This window comes from Stegostoma tigrinum, chromosome 34 (genome assembly GCF_030684315.1).
Source record: "Stegostoma tigrinum isolate sSteTig4 chromosome 34, sSteTig4.hap1, whole genome shotgun sequence".
Taxonomy (NCBI): Eukaryota; Metazoa; Chordata; class Chondrichthyes; order Orectolobiformes; family Stegostomatidae; genus Stegostoma; species Stegostoma tigrinum.
Window position 1 is genome coordinate 3,120,678 of NC_081387.1, and position 19,222 is coordinate 3,139,899.

At 43.1% G+C, this 19,222-nt stretch overlaps 1 protein-coding gene across 1 annotated transcript in view; it reads left to right on the plus strand.

The window, feature by feature from the left end:
- Window positions 1-19,222, plus strand: part of LOC125467695 (zinc finger protein 91-like) — a 104,268-nt gene that overhangs the window by 74,236 nt on the left and 10,810 nt on the right. The window contains exons 15-18 of the mRNA XM_059639404.1: window positions 2,127-2,131; window positions 5,043-5,175; window positions 6,151-6,294; window positions 13,640-18,309. Coding sequence (XP_059495387.1) covers window positions 2,127-2,131; window positions 5,043-5,175; window positions 6,151-6,294; window positions 13,640-14,671 — 1,314 coding nt within the window. The 3' untranslated portion in view covers window positions 14,672-18,309. The remainder of the gene's footprint in view (window positions 1-2,126; window positions 2,132-5,042; window positions 5,176-6,150; window positions 6,295-13,639; window positions 18,310-19,222) is intronic.

Sequence of the window (19,222 nt, forward strand, 5' to 3'; positions counted from 1 at the left end):
CTGATGTCTCATAAGAGAGAAACAATCCTGGTACATGTTAATTTGGAAAGGTTTCTCTCCCAAGTGGTTTCACTGGGAAGGTTTGATTGCAGAACTCAGTCCAGCAGGGTTTCTCTTCCGTGTGCTGTGTCGATGGACCATGAATTATGCTGTCAGTATGGAAGTCTTTTTACACACCTCACACAATTCACTTCTTACCAGTGAATCCTCTAGTGCTTCAAAGATTTGAGTGAAAATTTCATCACTTATATTGCACCTGAAGAGTTTATCCTGTTGTGAATCCTCTAATGTCACAGGCGTTTTACCTTTATAGCAGACTTCCCAAATGAAGTGAAATCCCCATAGCTGAATCGTTTGATAAAGCAAGAATTTGAATAACCTTCAGAATGATGAATGCACAACTTGCATGTCAATGATTTCTCCCCATTTGAATGTGTTTCTGTGCATGGAAGTTTGACAACTGTGCGAACAATTTGTCACACACCTCAAATATAAATGGTTACTTGCCTGTGTGTTTGCCTCGGAGTTTATGGAGATCTCATGATTCTGTGAATACTTCAGTTACGAATGGTTTATCCGTAGTGGGAATGTGTTGCTGATTCAGGAACATCAATAACTGCACAAATGCTGTGCTTCACTTGAAGGGTTGCCATTACATTTATCTGGCCTTGTGTTAACAGTTTGTACAATATATGCATCTTGTGCATTAGGAAATCTTAGGAGCTAGTGGGGGCCTCCTCACACATCTCATACTTTTCTATTTCACCACCAATGATAACACCTTTGTCTTTTTTTCTTTGGGTCTCCATACTATCAGCGCACTTAGTCCTCGTCTGCCTCCATCAAAAGTATAAAAAGTTCTGAAGAAAAGCCATACTGGATTCAAAGTGTTAACTATGTTTTCTTCTCCATATATAGCACCAGACCTGTTGAGTTTCTCTGCCATTCTCAGTGTTTGTTTCAGATTTCCAGCATCTGCAGAATTTTATATTTATTTGAATATTATGTTGTTTGTTAATTTGTTATTTGATAAATCTTCTGTATAGATTTATAACTCTCAATAATTTATATTTTTAATTTAATCAAGACTACACTTGTCAACATGGCATGTTCTTATTTATTAAAGCACTCAGAACCCTACAGTAAGAGTCTTGTCCACACAGAAACAGCAAACAGGAGTAGGGGTAGGCCATTTGGCTATTAAAGCTTGCTCTGCATTTGATATGATCACCTGACTAAGGAACCTGTTCCTGCTTTCTCCCCATACCATTTGATTTCTTTAGCCCCAAAAAGTATTTCGAACTCCTTGTTGAAAACATTCAATGTTTTGGCTTCAACTGCTTCCTGTGGTTCACCACTGTTGGATGGAGACATTTCTCTTCATCTCAGTCCTAAATGTTTTACTCCATATCCTTAGAATGCACCCTGATCATCCGGAAATTCGTTCCGGTATTTGCCCTGTCTAGGCCTGTTAGAATTTTACAGGTTTCTATGAAATCCTCCCTCACTTTCATAAACCCCAATGCATATAGACCAAAAACCAAGACAGTCTCTCTTCATTCATCAGTGAAAGATTAGTTACTTTAGTTGGCTGGATGGCTGGTTAGCAATGCAGAGTGATGCTAACAGCACAGGTTCAATTCCTATTCCAGCTGCGGTTACCGGGAAGGTCCCATTTGTCAACCTTGCCTGAACCGGGATGATCTCAGGTTGAAAACACCACCATTTGTCTCTCTCTCTAATGAGACAGCAACCCTATGACCCTCCGGGTCTATTGTGACTTTACCATATTGTCAATCCCTGCATCCCAGGAATCATTCTGGTAAACTTTTGTTGCACTGCCTCCCTAACCAGAACATCCTTCCTCAAATAAGGAAACCAAAACTGTATCCAATACTCCCAAAGTGATGTCATCAAGGCCCTGTAAAACTGCAGCAAGACACCCCTGCTCCTCAAATCCTATCACGATGAAGGCCAATATACCATTTATTTTTTCACCCCCTGCTGCACCTACATGTTTACTTTCAAAGACTGGTGTGTAAGGACACCCTTGTCTCTTTGCACCTCCCCCTTTCCCAATCTATCAGTGTTCAGATAATAATCTGTCTTCCTCTTTTTGCTTCTAGAATGGGTAACCTCACATTTATCCACATTGTTTTTCATCTACTATGTATTTGCTTGCTCACTCTACTTGTCTAAATCATACTGAAGCATCTCTACATCTTCCTCACAGCTCACCCTCCCATCCAACTTTGTGTCATTTACAAACTTGAAGATATTACATTTAGTTCCCTTATCAAAATCATTAATGTATATTGTGAATAGCTGGGGTCCAATCAATAATCCCTGTGGTCCCCAATAGTCACTGCCTGCCACTCAGAAAAATTCTGATTTATTCTAACTGTTTCATTCCAATCTGCCAAGCAGTTTATCCAAGTCAACAATCCCATGTACTTTAATTTTATGTGCTAAATTATTTTGTGGAACCTTACCAAAAGATCTCTGAAAGTCCAAGTAAACCACATCCAATAACTACAACCACCGCCGCCGCTAAGCCCCACATCAACTTTCCCCATTATGTCCTTAAAAATTTCAGTAGGTTTGTCAGGCTTGATTTTGCTGTTGTAAATCCATAAGACGATAAGATATATGACAAGAATTAAGCCATTTAGCCCATCGAGTCCACACCACCATTCGATCATGGCTGATATGGTTCTCAATCTCATTTTCCTGCTTCTCCCTGTAACCGGTGATCCCCTTACTAATTAATCTAATCTAATACTAATTAATCAATCCAAGCTGGCCCTGTCTAAGCCTGTAATTAAATATTTTAGACTGGACTCTAGCATTTTTCTCACTACTGATGTCAGGTTAATTGGTTTTCCTGTATTCTCTCTACCTCCTTTTATAAGAAGTGGAGTGACATTAGCTACCCTCCAATTCATTGAAACGGTTTCAAAGTTTATAGAATCTTGAAAGATGCCCGCCAATGCACCCATTTTTGCTAGGGCTACTTTTGTAAATACTCTGAGACCTAACTTATTAGACCATAGGAATTTATAAATCTTTGTACCCATCAATTTCCCCTATACATTTTTTTCCTATTAATGATGATTTACTTCAGTTCTTTCCTCTACACAACATATTGATCAATGTCACTGTGAGCTGGGATAGTTTCTCAGTTAGTGGGTTTATAATGTCAGGCTCATAGGAAGCAGAACTTACCCTGAAAAAGAAAGATTTGCATTTATATATCCTCTTTATCAAACTCAAGACATTAAAGAGTACTTGATAGGAATGTCAGCGATTTGGTTGTGTCATGAGAGGGGATGGTGGAGCTTAAGATTTTGGGACCAACCTGAAAAATGTTGAAATCTATTCTTCTATTGGGGATATTACAGTCTCAGAATAAAATATTTTATCATTAATTACAGGAATCATTTTGTTAAGGAGTTAAAATTTTGGATTATTTAGTACCTTCTTCTCTTTTAAACTGGAAGTAAAGCATATAATGTTCCAATAAAACACTCCCAGGACAGGGACAGCATAGGACTAGATATAGAGTAAAGCTATCTCCATTCTTTTAAACTGAAAAATGAACTTCCTTTTATTCTTGTAAACTGAAGTAAAGCTTCCTCAAAACTGTTCGAATCAAAACATTCCCAGTGCACGGACAGCATGGGGTTTGGTGCAGCATATGGCTCTATCTATTCTATTAAACTGAAATGAAAACTCCCATGACCTAGTCCCCATCAAACACTCCCAGGACAGGCTCAGCATGTAGAGGGGATGGGTGGGTTAAATACGGAGTTAAGCTCTGTGCACTATTTTAAATTGTGGGTAACTCTCTGTCTAACTGAGCATAAAGCTCACTCTTTTAAACTGAAAATAAAGCTCTTTTGACATTGTCCCCATCAAACCGTCCCAGAACAGGTACAGCACAGTGTCAGATACAAAGTAAAGCTCTTGCTACTGTTTTAAACTAAAAGTAAAGCTCCCTGCACTCTTTTAAACTCCCTTACTCTTTTCTGAAAACAGAAACTCAAAAATAATAATAATAATAATAAAACGGCCCTTGGTGGGACACTATCGAAACCAAACACAATTAACAGTTCAATGGAAACTTATAGACCAAATTAAAAACTTACTAAATGAATACAACATTGTCTGGACTGATGATGCACCCCAACCCTGCACTGCACACCCGGCCCGGTGCCAGTGAGCAATGTACGCTACCTTTCCAGGGGCAAACAATCAGGACCTTGGCTAGGTCCACGAGCAGACCCAGGAGAAGGCCCTCTGACTTGTCCATCCCTCCCCACAATAGGGTATCCATAGATCAAGTGTGGACTGAAGTATAACCCAATTTTAAGGAGCAGCCCCTTCAAGAAACTAAAAAGGGGCTACAAACGGAAACATTCTGTGTGCACCTGTTGACTCCAGGACGCAGAAACTAGACATTACTTGGCATCCAGTGAGCTACTCATTCTATGATTGCATGGGACCACAGTGTATAGCACTCTCCAGCCTAGATTCACAATGAAAAAGGCTCTGTAGAGGGCCCTCCATTGGAGGTCTCCACTGCCGGTGAGCAAAATATCGTGCCAAAGCATATTCAAGCAGCAGGCAAAGGGAGTGTTGAGAGTGTGCAGGTGCAGCCCATATTGGAAACATCTCTGTGCCATTCTAAAGGTCACGGGGAGATTCCCTGGAGACAACTCAGGCTGTGGGGTGCTGCATTGCAGGTAGAGGAGATATCTGGCAGATGGTCCATTTGCCATGCACCACCCAGAATTCCAGAACATTTTCTCCAGTTGATCCTCATGTCGGACACTGCAGAGTAAACCTCCTAACACTCATACATCCACTTCAAGTCAGCTGGGTCTGTGAACATGAGGAGCACATTGTCACTCATACATCCACTTCAAGTCAGCTGGGTCTGTGAACATGAGGAGCACATTGTCAGCACAAGCTGAAAGGATCACCACCAGCCCTGGCCTACACAGAGCCAGTTCCAACAGCTGCTTATTCATGAGGCACAGGAATGGCTCCATGCAGAGAAAGAATAATGCTGGCTGGACAGGGTCACCCCTGATGTACTCCACCCTAAAGCATAAAGACACCATCAGGGACCAATTAACCTTCGCCATGGTGGCATACAGAAGTCAGATCCAGGTGACAATTACATCCTGAAACCAAAAGCTTGCAGCATTCTCCGAGCAGATCCTCATGATCCACTCTGTCAAATACCTTTTCCTGATTGAGAGAAAAGTGCTCAACAAGCCAGCCCTCTGGGAATAATGGATTATGTCCATGTGGATGTTATTGTGAATGAGCCAGCCATGGAAGGTGTAGGTCTGGTCTAGGTGGATATGTGGTCCGGCACATTGTCAAGGGAAGTTGAAAGTGCACTGGCAAAGTTTTCGTAGTCCGTTCTAAGGAGGGAGACTGGACGCCAATTCTTTAACAAACAGAGATCCCTCTTCTTGGGCAACAGAGTGATGATGATGATGACCCTATGCCCAGAAATGAGCATCCCTCTGGTCACCACACATTGCTCCATCATGTAATTGCACCCACCCACCCAGGACATCCCAGAATGCCCCAAAGAACTCCAAAGACAGCCCGTCCAGTCCCTAGGACTTGCTCTGGAGAACCAACTAAGAGTGTCAGTCAGCTGCAGGACTCTGTGCATCTTTTCCAGCAAGTTGAAGGAGGGCCAGCTGCAGTCTGGATTCCAAAGAACCCAGATCCTCAACCTCACATTCCTATCACGGCACCCAACAAGCTGCTGATTTTGGAGCAGGTGCTTCTTCTTTAGTATATCCCCCACAGGATTGGGTCCTCGCCAAGATGACTGAGAAGTGGCTCCAGGTTGAGCACCCCCTCCTCCAACTCCTTGATCCTGGATTTCTGCCTCTTCATTGACCCCCACGCATATTGTTGAGCAAAGGCATGGATATGAGCTTTGCCCACATCCCACCATAGCCTTGAGTGGGATATGGTCTGCTGCTTCTTTCCCCATCCGGTCCAAAAATGACAGAACCGTTCGCCCTCCAGCAGCAGGTTATTAAAGTGCCAGTACGCCAACCTTGCCTTGGCACTTAACGGAACAAGCTCCAATCACACCAGGTTGTGATCTGTAAATAGCACCTGCCACGTGGAGGCCTTCAGAACATGCGAGGCCTACGCTCTAGAAATGTAGGGGCGATCAGTTCTGAATTCTCTGACTCCAGGCCTCACAAAGCTGACAGTGATGGAGTAAGGATGGCGATTCAGCCAGATGTCTACCAAGTAAAATGACTCAATCAAGTACTTCAACTTCTCCACCTATGCCGAGCTCATACAGGCACCTTTACAGTCCCTCCTCTGGAGCATACAATTGAAATCTCTTCTGAGGACAATTATTTCACCCTCACTGATGGAGCTGAGGAGAGTCAAAGCAGCATATCTGTTCACATGCCATCCAAGGTGTTTATACATTCACAAAGTGAAGCATTGTGTGCCTGAACCATACCTTGAGTTGGAGCACATGGCCTGGCACATGCTGTTTGACCCTCAAGATCTCTGGCTGAAATGATGGGCCCTACAAGATAGTCATCCCACCAGAATTAGAGGCCAGGTGACTGATGTGGAACTCTCTCTGACACTCCAGAACCACACAGCTCTGTCTCCCAGAATGGAGTGGGTTTCTTGCAAGAGGCACACTGCATGCTCCCATATCCTGAGGAACGAGCAGATTCAAAATCTGTGCTGTGTCTTTCTGTTGCTGTTGACATTGAGACTGGCTATGGATGCATCATGGCAACAGTATTGCGCTACAGTCACTGTTTCTAGACCAATTGTGTGGGAGGAAGGATTCTTTGTTTTAACCTCCTGCCATTGTTTTCTCTGATTGGTGATAGACAAACAGTGTAAAAGTATAAAGGTTTAAGGCTCCCAGTTTCGAATACATCTCCCACATTGATGCTGGAAGTCCTGTCCTCTGTTTACTCTCTAAGCCAGTTAATATTAGAGATATGAGGTGTACTGCTCCTTGGCACAGTCCTCAAATCATTTCTGTTCTTGATGAAGCTTTCTGCTTGCTATTCCTTTAGGGCTAGTTTTCTGATTTGTCCAGTGGTGAGTAGCATTTCTTTCTGACGACTGAAAAGGGGAGAGGTTGCAAGAGAAACTCTGTGATTCTGACATCCTGTCCTCCACAGCATTTTCATTTCGATGTGATTTCCTCAAAGTTGGTTGTGCTGAAGTCAATATCCAAGTCACAGTCACTCCTTAAGTATGGGTAACACTTTGAGCAGGGAGTTACTCCCTGATCTCAATTGCCACTCCCTGTGTCATAGTCTCATTACTCAAATTAGAACCACTATATTGTCAGGAGAATGACTGTGTAGATTGTGACTTTTGTGTCCATATACAGTGGCAGTTGATGAAGAAATGTTTGCCTATATTTCCTGAACTGACTCATGTTCTCTGAGCTGGGAGCATTTGGGTGATGAGGAGAAGGCCACTGATCACAATGTTGGTGTTGCTGTTGTTACTGTTTGTTTTAGATGGGTTAAAGAGGACTAAAAATTATAGTTCCAAGTTGTGCAAGGGCAGAACTACAGATTCACCAAACATTTCAAGTAGTACGGCAGTTCGACAAGGTAATTTAAACAAAAATTAAACAATTTCACAAAGGGTCATTTTTCAAGAATTAGAATTGATGAATACAGAAGTTGTTTCAAACTTGTATCAACCACAATCAGAGCACAGTTCTAAACGCCATCTTGAGAAGGGACGTCAAGGAACTGGAGAATATGCAAAAAAAATTGATGAGGATGACATGGTGAATTGAGAAATTGGAGCTATCAGGAAAGACTGAACAGGCCAGATTTCCTTTCCTCTGAAAAGAGAAGGCTGAAGGATTATATAATAGAAAAATGGTAAATTATAACATTAAGAATTTAGGGGTAAATGGAGAGAAAATGTTTCCACTTGTTTTGGGAATCTACGTCGATGTGTCATCAAAATAAAATGGTCAGTAGACCAGCGCTTCACCGGAGGCTCACTGATGATGTTACCTAGAATGGTGACGAAACGTCTGAAAACGAACCTTCCAGCTCAGCGAGCAAACTTAGGTCCAGAATCCATGAAGAATTCAGAAGCAACATCTTCACCAAGACAATAATTAAAATGAAGTTCTGAGGAAGGGTCACTGGACCCAAAATGTTAACCCTGTTTTCTCCTCCACAGATGCAGCCAGATCTGCTGAGCTTTCCCAGAAACTTTGTTGTTATTCCTGATTTACAGCATCCGCAGTTCTTTTGGTTTTTAATGAAAATGAAGAAATTGCTCCCATAGGGAATGTTTTGATGAAATAGTTTAAATCCATTTAATGGGAAGACATGATAGAGACTGGGCTGATAGTGCTTTCCAAAAACAACATTGGATGCAGGATCAGCTGTTAACTTTAAATCTGAGATGGGTTTTTTTGTTAAGCAAAGTTCTTAAGGGAGATTGGCAAAGGCACGTTAATGGAGTTAGACCACAGATCAGCCACGATTTCCTTGAATGGAGGAACGGGCTGGAGGGGCTGAATGACCTATTCCCATATGTTCCTGTCAATATGTAGGGAGAAATAAAACAAGGTCTGACCATAAATAATTACCCACACATATCCTCTGTATTCACACCAGCATACCTCCCTCAATAGCTCCTCTCCCATCACTGATTCAACAGGTCAACAGTCTCAATGTCCATCATTTTATTTTCTCAGAGTTGGTCATTCTGGAGTTAGTCTCCAAACCACAGTCAAACCCCAAATAAGAAGTCACTTTAGTAGGCATTGTGTTACTGTCTGAGTAACACGTGGTTCCGAGATTTCAATCATTCCTCACTCTATAAAAAGGAGAGAGAGAGAAAATGGGGAATCATAGACCGGTTAGCATGATATCAATGGTGGGGAGAATGCTGGAATCAATATAAAGGATGTAATAATTGAGCATTTGGAAAGCAATGACAGAATTGGTTCTAGTCAGCATAGATTCATTAAAGGGAAATCATGCTTGACAAATGTTATGGAAATTTTTTGAGGATGTGACCAGTAGAGTGGACATGGATCAATCAGCGGATGTTGTGTATCTGGAATTTTAAAGGGCTTTTGACACAGAGATTAGTAAAGAAAATTAAAGCTCAGTGGTATCAGAGGTAATGTATTGACATAGATGTAGAATTGGTTGGCAGACAGGAAGCAGAGAGTTGGAATAAATAGGTCCTTTTCAGAGCGGCAGGCAGTCATGCGTGAGGTTCTGCAGGGTTCAGTACTCGGACCCCAGCTGTTCACGATGTACATTAACAATTTGGACGAAGGAATTGAATGCAATATCTCCAAATTTGAAGATGACATGAAGCTGCGTAGCATGTGTGCTGTGAGGAGGATGCTAAGAGGCTGCAGGGTGACTTGGACAGACAGGCTGAGTGAACAAATACTTAGCAAATGCAAGATGATTTTGATAAATGTGAGGTTATCAACTTTGATTGCAAAACAGTGAGAGAAATGGAGTGCTACAAGACAGTGGTTAAACTACAGTTAACGCCAGTACATGAACTTAGGCACAACAGTTAACAGTTGGACAGGAATTTAGTCACAGATGTGATAGCAATAAGGAGAAGTGGTGAGGCGGCAGTGCACAGTGTGGGGGATCAGCTTGAGTGAGCAGAAGATAACAATAAGGAGCGATTAAGAACCAGCTAAAACTGGATCCGGGAAACACTTGGGGCTAACTATGTGAAAGGTGAGGAGTATGTGGCCACAGGCAGCTATGGCACATGCGTAGTAGAGAATAGTAAAAGCCAGAGCTGAAATACAGATGGAGACGCCCACTTAGGGAGGCCCGAGGGAATACAAACACTGGCGCCTGAATACATAATGAATGGGATGTAGAAAAGAAGACTGCAAACTCTGTATCAGGGTCTCTCCAGTTCTCCGGGGGCACCCGACTCTGCAGACTCACAATAAAAGAACTTGTTTCCACGACTTTGTCTCCAGTAGTTCTGTGATTGTGAGCACGGGTGTTTTGATAAATCTCATAACAGGAAGGCAGATAGTTATCTGAATGGTGGCACTTTTTCCGGTAAAAAGTGAAGTGCAGTGAGACCTGGGTGTCATGGTAGAACAGTCACTGAAGGTTGGCATGCAGGTGCAGCAGATGGTGAGGAAAGGTGATGACATGGTGGCCTTCATTGCAAGACAATTTGGGTGTAGGAGTGAGGATGTCTTGCTGCAGTTATACAGGGATTCGGTGAGGCCACATCTTGGGTATTGTTTGCAATTTTGGTCTCCTAGTCGAAGGAAGGACATTCCTGATATCGAGAGAGTCCAGCAAATGTTCACCAGACTGATTCCCGGGATGTCAGGACTAGCAGAGAAGGAAAGACTGATTGACTAGGCTTGTACTCACTGTAATTTAGAAGAATTGAGGGGAGGTCTCTTAGAAACATGTAAAATCATGATGAGGCTTGAAAAGCTAGATGTGAGAAGAAAGTTTCCAATGTTGGGGAAGTCCAGAACTAAGGGTCACTGTCTAAGAATAAGGGGTAAGCCATTTAGGAGTAGATGAGGAAGAATTTCTTCACTCAGAGTTGTGAAGCTGTGGAATTCTCTCCCCCAGGAAGCTGTTGAGGCCAGTTCATTAGAAATATTCAAGAGGGAGCTCTGTGTGTGTTGAAAGCTGGTTATTATCCTGTGGAATGGTAATTAATGAATTGTTTGTTGATGGTAATGAGGAGAGAATAGATAGAATGAGTTGGGTGTTTGATTGACGTTTGTCACAGTCAATCCAAATATTTCTGCAGCAATATGAATTTCCTGAAACTGACCAGTGAAACAGAGGTGACACTGAGCAGCAGTACAAGTGGAGATATAAACTTGTGGCCCTTACTGCTAAAGCATTCAAGGCGTACAGAGAGAAAGCAGGAATGGGATACCGAGTTTGCATGATCTACGACAATCATATTGTATGGTGGTGCAGGCTCGAAGGACTTAGTGGCTCACTCATGCAACTATTTTCGATGTTTCTAAGTCAGAGTCACTCCCTGAGAAGCATTGTTCCTCCAGCATTGGCTCAATCTCCTTTTCCTGCTCCTGTGACCCCACTCCTATATACCCACCCTACTGTGTTCCTCTGTTCTTTGCACCAGTCCCACCATTGCATGTCATCTCTGCTTTGGATGATGTGGATCCTCCTCTTCTGATCTGTTGTCGAACACATCCAAGGATACACATCCCACACTGATGCTATCAGTTTGAAAGCCTGTGAGGTTGAAGAATGCTATTCTCATGCTAGAAATCCCTGTCAAACATTTACCAGGGGAACTGAAACGGCAGCTGCAATAAATGAGGTTTTATTCAGATGTGACAATCTCATCTGCTGCTCAAGTCACCTCCATTTCACCGGTCAGTTTCCCATGTTTCAGGAAACTCAGGTTGCGACAGGAATATTTGGATTGACTGTGAGAGACGTCAATCAGAGAGCCCACCCACTCTGCCCATTCCCTCCTCTTCCTCTTCCAGAGCTGGTTCACTTCCTATAGGGACTGAAAACCAAGGGAAGAGATGGTGAGTGAAGGAGCAGTTTTGTACAAATTGTATCCCATAATATCCACACCAATCTTCAGGCAGTCTGACTATCCTGTGGGCAATCAGACGTGGAAATGTCCCTTCTGCTGTGTGAGAAGACCCAGATGAGAAAGCTGTTTACTCAGTGCGTTGTGCTGAACTGTTTGACTGTAGCTGTGTGTTGGATATTGAGTGTGTTTATTGGAATCATTTCCCTTCTGATTTCCAGGCTGAGTTTCGTTGATGGCTCATTCCTGAGTTTGAGATGGTGAGGTGTCATTATCTGGGAGGTACAGAGTGTTTGAGGATTCTTACGGATTTCCCATTGTTGAGTTCTGTGTGTGTTGAAAGCTGGTTATTATCCTGTGGAATGGTAATTAATGAATTGTTTGTTGATGGTAATGAGGAGAGAATAGATAGAATGAGTTGGCTGTTTGATTGATGTTTGTCACAGTCAATCCAAATATTTCTGCAGCAATATGAATTTCCTGAAACTGACCAGTGAAACAGAGGTGACACTGAGCAGCAGTACAAGTGGGGATATAAACTTGTCACTGTCCCCATAATGAATTGTATATATTGATCAAATCTTCTCAAGTGCTGAATTTGTTTGATCTTTCCTCATCATAACACCCTTGCAGTCTAGGAATTATCCCAGTAAATCTACACTACATTCCCTCCAAGGCTAATATCTCCTCTAATGTTCCTGGTATTTCAGGTGTGGTCAAACCAATGCTTTGTGCCTCTGAAACATGATTTCTACTCTTGCATAATTTTTCTCGAGATCTAAAACCTTTAGATTATTCTCTGTCCCTGTTCATGTTATTTTCATGATGTCTTACCTCTTTCAACATCCTCTGCATGATGGAAAACTCTCCATGTGCCTGGATGAGCACAACTCCAACAATATTCAGAAAACTTAATACCATCCAGGTCTGAGCAGTCTGCTTGGTTAGCACCCCATCTGGCACCCTGAGCATTCAGTCCTTTCACCACTGCTGCTCTCTGGCAGCAGTGTGTACCGTCTTCAAGATGCATTCCAATAACTCACCAAGGCACCTTTGAAAGAATCTTACAAACCTGTGACCTCAAATATTTAGAAAGACAAGGAACAGCAATGGCTAGGTTGGTATCCGGAGCTGAAACCAAAATTACAGCAGCCATGATTGTATTGAATGGTGGAGTAGATTGACAGGCCATATGGCCTCCTTTTGTTTGTGTTTCGTGTTCAACTCCATGGGAATACCACCATCTACCAATTCCCCTCCGAGCCACCCTGCCTCTTAACTTGGAACTGTATCATCAATGCTTCATTGTGCTGGTTCAAAATCCTAAAACTCCATTCCAAACAATGCTATGGATGTCCCAACATCACCATGGACAGCAGTGGTTCATAAAGTCAGCTTAGTACCTCCTCTTCAGGACAGTCAGTGATGGGAATAAATGCTCATCTCATCAGTGACACCCATATCCTGTGAAGATATGAATTTAAAAAAAGACTGAGCAGTCAGCACTAGAGCAAAGGAGAGAGGAGGTTGGAGGAAATCATGTCTCCTTTTTCTGTTTTCCAGAAAAAATTGTACCATACTGCACCAGAGAGAATAGACACTGCAGATACATCCTGACCATCACCCAAGGAACAACTGCACAACTGTGGGAAGATATCCAGTCCCTTCACAGCATTGTTCTACACTGAGGTATTTGGGCAGCGAACCCATCATCTGGAAATTGGTCAGGTCAGGGAGCTTTGACATATCATCTGATCTGAAACTGTCATTGGTGTGGAACCTTCCATCAGACCACCCTTTCTGAAGGCTTAGCCGTGAATGATCGGCCAGGGTGAGGCTGGAGAGAAGTATGAGTGGTTCCAAGTGTGGTGAGAGCTTCAGTCACTCATTGAGCCTCATGAATTACTGGCTGCTTCCTCCAGGTGAGAGGCTGTTCAAGTGTGAGGTGTGTGAGGGGGTGTACAGGTTCATATGATCCCTTGCCACATGGGTCCATCTGTTGTGCGCTTGTTAAGAAAAGAAAAGGTAGATGGAAGAGAAACCATTCAAGTGTGAAATTTGTAGTAAAGCTTTTATGACTTCTACAATTCTTCTGAGACACCAGAGCATTCACACTGGGGAGAAACCATTCACATGCGAGGTGTGTGACAAAGCATTCTCACAGTTAGGGAACCTGCTCAGACACCAACGGATTCACAGAGGTGAGAAACTGTTCAGCTGTGAAGTGTGCAACCAGTCATTTTTTGATTCTTCGAACCTTCAAGCACACCAACGCATTCACACAGGGGAGAGACCATTCACGTGTGAGGTCTGTGACATATCATTCTCACAGTCATCAACCCTCCGCAGACACCAACGGATTCATACTGGGGAGAGACCATTCATATGCAAAGTGTGTGACAAATCATTCTTACAGTCATCAAATCTCCACAGACACCAGTACAGTCATACAGGGGAGAAACCATTCAAGTGTGAGGTGTGTGATAAAACTTTTCTGACATCTACGACACTCCTGAGACACCAGAGGATTCACACAGGGGAGAAGCCCTTCAGGTGTGATTTGTGTGAGGCAGCTTTCTACAGATCATCCAATCTCCTGTCACACCAGAAGATTCACACAGGGGAGAAGCCATTTGTATGCGAGGTGTGTGACAAATCATTCTTGTCATCGTCACACCTCCGCACGCATCTGTACCTTCACACAGGAGAAAAACCATTTGTGTGTGATGAGTGTGACAGATCATTTCTGGAATCATCAACCCTCCGCAGACACAAACGCATTCACACGGGGGAGAAACCATTCACGTGTGAGATGTGTAACAAATCCTTCTCACAGTTAGGGAATCTCTACACACATCAACGTATTCACACAGGTGAGAAACCATTCACGTGTGAGGTGTGTGACAAATCCTTTCTGGGATCATCAGCCCTCCGCAGACACCAAATTATCCACACAGGGGAGAAAGCGTTTCAGTGTGAGGTCTGTAGCAAATCATTCTCACAGTCATCGACTCTCCGCAGACACCAGCGCATTCACACAGGAGAAACTACTCATGTGTGAGAAAATGTTCTCAGGCACATCAAAACTCCTGCTGCATCAGGGGATCCACACAGCAGACTCAGTCTTCAAGTGTGAGTCTTGTAATCAGAATATCTGTAATAAAGTCTTGACACAACAGTTGGACCTCCTGGAATATGAACCTACAGAGAAATGACCTGCCCATATCTTTGCCCAACTTGTCCTCAGAATTTTTAACGGTGTACACATTCTCATAGTCTCAGGGTGTTCAATGGGACTGAGACACAGAACGAGAAGCAGCTTTCACTCCCATCAAACACCTAGTGATGACATCACCAGTGCTGAGGGATTATGATGTCAACAATGGAGCCACCCTGCAGTGTGATGTCAGTGACACAGGACTTGGAGTAATCCCCATGCAGTGAGGGCAACCCGTTGGGTTTGTATCCAGAGCATTAACATCAACGAAACAGTGCTGTACATAGATTGAGAAAGATGGTCTGGATAATGTCTTTGATTGTTCAGGAGAGAAAAAGCAATGGTGGCGTCTGACCACAAGCAAATTCAAAGGATTTTTCTCAAACTAATACTCTTTATTCCAAAGTTTTTGCAACAGACATAACTTAATTTAGAGAGATATGACTGGGAAGTTAAGTACAAGCAAGGGAAGCAGATGTACATCACGAATGCACTGCTGAGAACTGCACTGTCTTTGATGGAATTTAATACTGGTACAGAAATCTTCCAATTTCAACCAGAAGCAATAGCAATGACACGCTCTGGAAATTGGCAACAAAGCATAGACAATAATCTTACACCCTAAGTGTATTACTGAGATTAAGCAAACTATTCAATGGAATGCAACTCTTCAAATGTTACAGGGAGTTGTGATGAAAGGATGGACTGAAATCATTTTGGACAACCATGTGACTGTAAGAGAGTATTGGGCAAACAGAGATGAAGTGATCACCCAAGTTGGCATCTTGCATAAAGGAAACAGGCTCATTGTCTGTAAAGAGATGAAAAAAGAAATGCTGAAACACATCCTACACAAACCATCAAGGGACCAAGTCTAGTCTGAGGAAGGTAAGAGAAGTGTTGCATTGGCCAAACATGAGCAATGTGATGAAGGTCCACATCAGCCAGTACAGTGCTTGTAATGAACATCAAGCAAAGTGAGATGAAGAGCTGCTCATGACTCATGACATCCCAGACGGTCCATGGATGAACCTTGGAGCAGAGCCCTTCACTCTCACTGGAATTGATTATATAGTCACAGTCAGGGAGTTAAAGCAGCTGTCATCAAGGATTCCCCATGAGATTGTAGAATTTCTGAAAGCACACTTCAGTCGACATGGCATTCCTGACATTGTGATCAGTGACAAAGACCTCAATTCAAACACTTCCTGAATGATGGGAAAATTCAGCTCCACACACCATCTCCACACACTCACTGTCAAATGGAAATGTGATGGTAGAAGTGGTCAAATCTGTCATTAAAAATTAATCAACAGACCTGGTACCAATGTGTAGGAGGCATACTTAGAGGGAATAATATAGCAAGTGAAAGTATGGAAAGTTGTCCAGTCCAGAGACCAATATCATATGGCACCCAGGCATCTGTTCCAATTGTTAGAGTATTACTGAGACCAGAAGTACTAATAAAAGTGTAACAAACTTGAATGAACAACAAAAAGCCATATCTCACTTTTATAAATCTACAAAATCTTTGCCAGGGCTCAGAATTAGGAAACTGGACAAAGTGCAAACATAGTCATCGAAACTTGGGTCTGTGTCAAGAAGTTGTCACCTCGATCATGCCCGATGAAACTGAATGTCACAACTGCGGAAACTGCTCCTTTGCAGCCAAGAGTTGATAAGGTCAAATTGATTTCACTAACCAAGTCCAGTACAGTTACAACACTGACATCTACCTGACAGTATGGAAAATTGCCCAGGTATGTCCTGTACATTAAAAGCAGGACAAATGCAACCTGGCCAATTACCTCTCTATCAGTTAACTCTCAATCAGCAGTAAAGTGATGGAAGGTGTTAACAACAGTGCTATCAAGCAGCACCTGCTCAGCAATAACCTGCTCAGTGATGCCCAGTTCTGGTTCTGCCAGGCCCACTCAGCTTCTGACCTCAACACAATCTTGGTTCATGACATGCAAATCGTTGTGATTGTTGCAGGTCAGTCATCTCAGCTCCAGGACACCTCTGCAGGAGTTCCTCGGGTAGTGTCCTCGGCCCAGCCATCTTTGGCCACCTCATCAATGACCTTCCCTCCATCGAAAGGTCAAAAATAGGTATGTACATGGATAATTGCACAATGTTCATCACCATTTGTGACTTCTCAGATACTGAAGCAGTCCATGTTCAAATGCAACAAGATCTGGACAATATCCAGGCTTGGGCTGACAAGTGGCAAGTAACATTCACACCACACAAATACCAGGCTATGACCATCACTAAGAGGAGACAATCTAACCACCGACCCTTGATATCCATTGGTATTACCAACACTGGACTCACCATTGGTATCAGAAGTCAGTTGTTCCTCAAGAAATGTAATGGAACAGCAGCAATAGTTACCATGATAACAACGGTGCTGAAAGACAGTGTTACCTCAGGAACCAGCAGACACTGGAATGAAAGTATAACAACACACATATTTAAGAAGATGCTTTAAAAATTGTGCATTGTGCTGCATGGTGACTGACAAAGTTGGTACCAAGAAAGACTTGAAATAGCTGAAAGTTGTGTTGTTCATATGTGATCATTTTCTTCATGGATTACACAGATCAGTGTGAGACGTGTTATCTTGGATGTGTCTGTCAGCAGATTAGAAGAGGAAAACCCACAGCATCCAAGGCAGTGATGATGTACAGTGGTAGGATCAGCAGATGCACAGGAGGGAGCAGCACAGCAGACTGAAAGATGGAGGGAGAACTGAGAACAGAGTGGGAGAAGAGATTGAGCCAGTACTTGGGAGTGACTCTGGATCTTAGGGAATGATTTCTATGCTGGGAGTGAGCGTCAACCAGATTTTGGCAGTGACTTTGGGAGGTACTCCGATCTCCAGGATGGATCTTGTGCATTGGTCAGCCTGGAGTCTGCAAGTCACAATCACTTCCAAGCAGACAGTAACTCTCTGAGTCACAGACACTCTCTAAGCAGCAAACCCATCATCTAGAAATTGGTCAGGTCAGGGAGCTTTGACATATCATCAGATCTGAAACTGTCATTGATGTGGAACCTTCCATCAGACCACCCTTTCTGAAGGCTTAGCCGTGAATGATCGGCCAGGGTGAGGCTGGAGAAAAGTGTGAGTGGTTCCAAGTGTGGTGAGAGCTTTAGTCACTCATTGAGCCTCATGAATTACTGGCTGCTTCCTCCAGGTGAGAGGCTGTTCAAGTGTGAGGTGTGTGAGGGGGTGTACAGGTTCATATGATCCCTTGCCACATGGGTCCATCTGTTGCGCGCTTGTTAAGACAAGAAAAGGTAGATGGAAGAGAAACCATTCAAGTGTGAAAATTGTAATAAAGCTTTTATGACTTCTACAATTCTTCTGAGACACCAGAGCATTCACATCGGGGAGAAACCATTCACAAGCGAGGTGTGTGACAAAGCATTCTCACAGTTAGGGAACCTGCTCAGACACCAACGGATTCACAGAGGTGAGAAACTGTTCAGCTGTGAAGTGTGCAACAGGGTAGTTGTCATGGGGGACTTCAACTTTCCAAATATTGACTGGGAACACGATAGTTCGATTATTATAGATGGGTCAGTTTTTGTCCAGCGTGTACAGGAGGGCTTCCTGACACAGTATGTAGATAGGCCAACAAGGGGCGAAGCCACATTAGATTTGGTACTGGATAATGAGCCTGGCCAGGTGTTAGATTTGGAAGTAGGTGAGCACTTTGGTGATAGCGATCACAATTCTGTTATGTTTACTTTAGTGATGGAAAGGGATAGGTGTATACCACTGGGCAAGAGTTATAGCTGGGGGAAAGGCAATTACGATGAGATGGGGCAAGATTTAGGGAGCATGGGATGGGGAAGGAAACTGCAGGGGATGGGCACATTAGAAATGTGGAGCTTATTCAAGGAAAAGCTCCTGTGTGTCCTAGATAAGTATGTACCTGTCAAGCAGGGAGGAAGCTGTAGAGTGCGGTAGCCGTGGTTTACGAAGGAGGTGGAATCTCTGGTCAAGAGGAAGAAGAAGGCTTATGTTAGGATGAGATGTGAAGGCTCAGTTAGGGCGCTTGAGGGCTATGAGGTAGCCAGGAAAAACCTAAAGAGAGAGCTCAGAAGAGCCAGGAGGAGACATGAGACGTTGTTGGCGGATATGATCAGGGTAAACCCTAAGGCTTTCTATAGGTATTTAAGGAATAAAAGAGTGACGAAAGTAAGTTTAGGCCCAATCAAGGATAGTAATGGTAAGTTGTGTGTGGAGTCAGATGAGATAGGGGAAGCGCTAAATGAATATTTTTCAACAGTATTCACTCCAGAAAATGACAATGTTGTCGAGGAGAATACTGAGATACAGGCTACTAGACTAGGTGGGATTGATGTTCCAAAGGAAGAGGT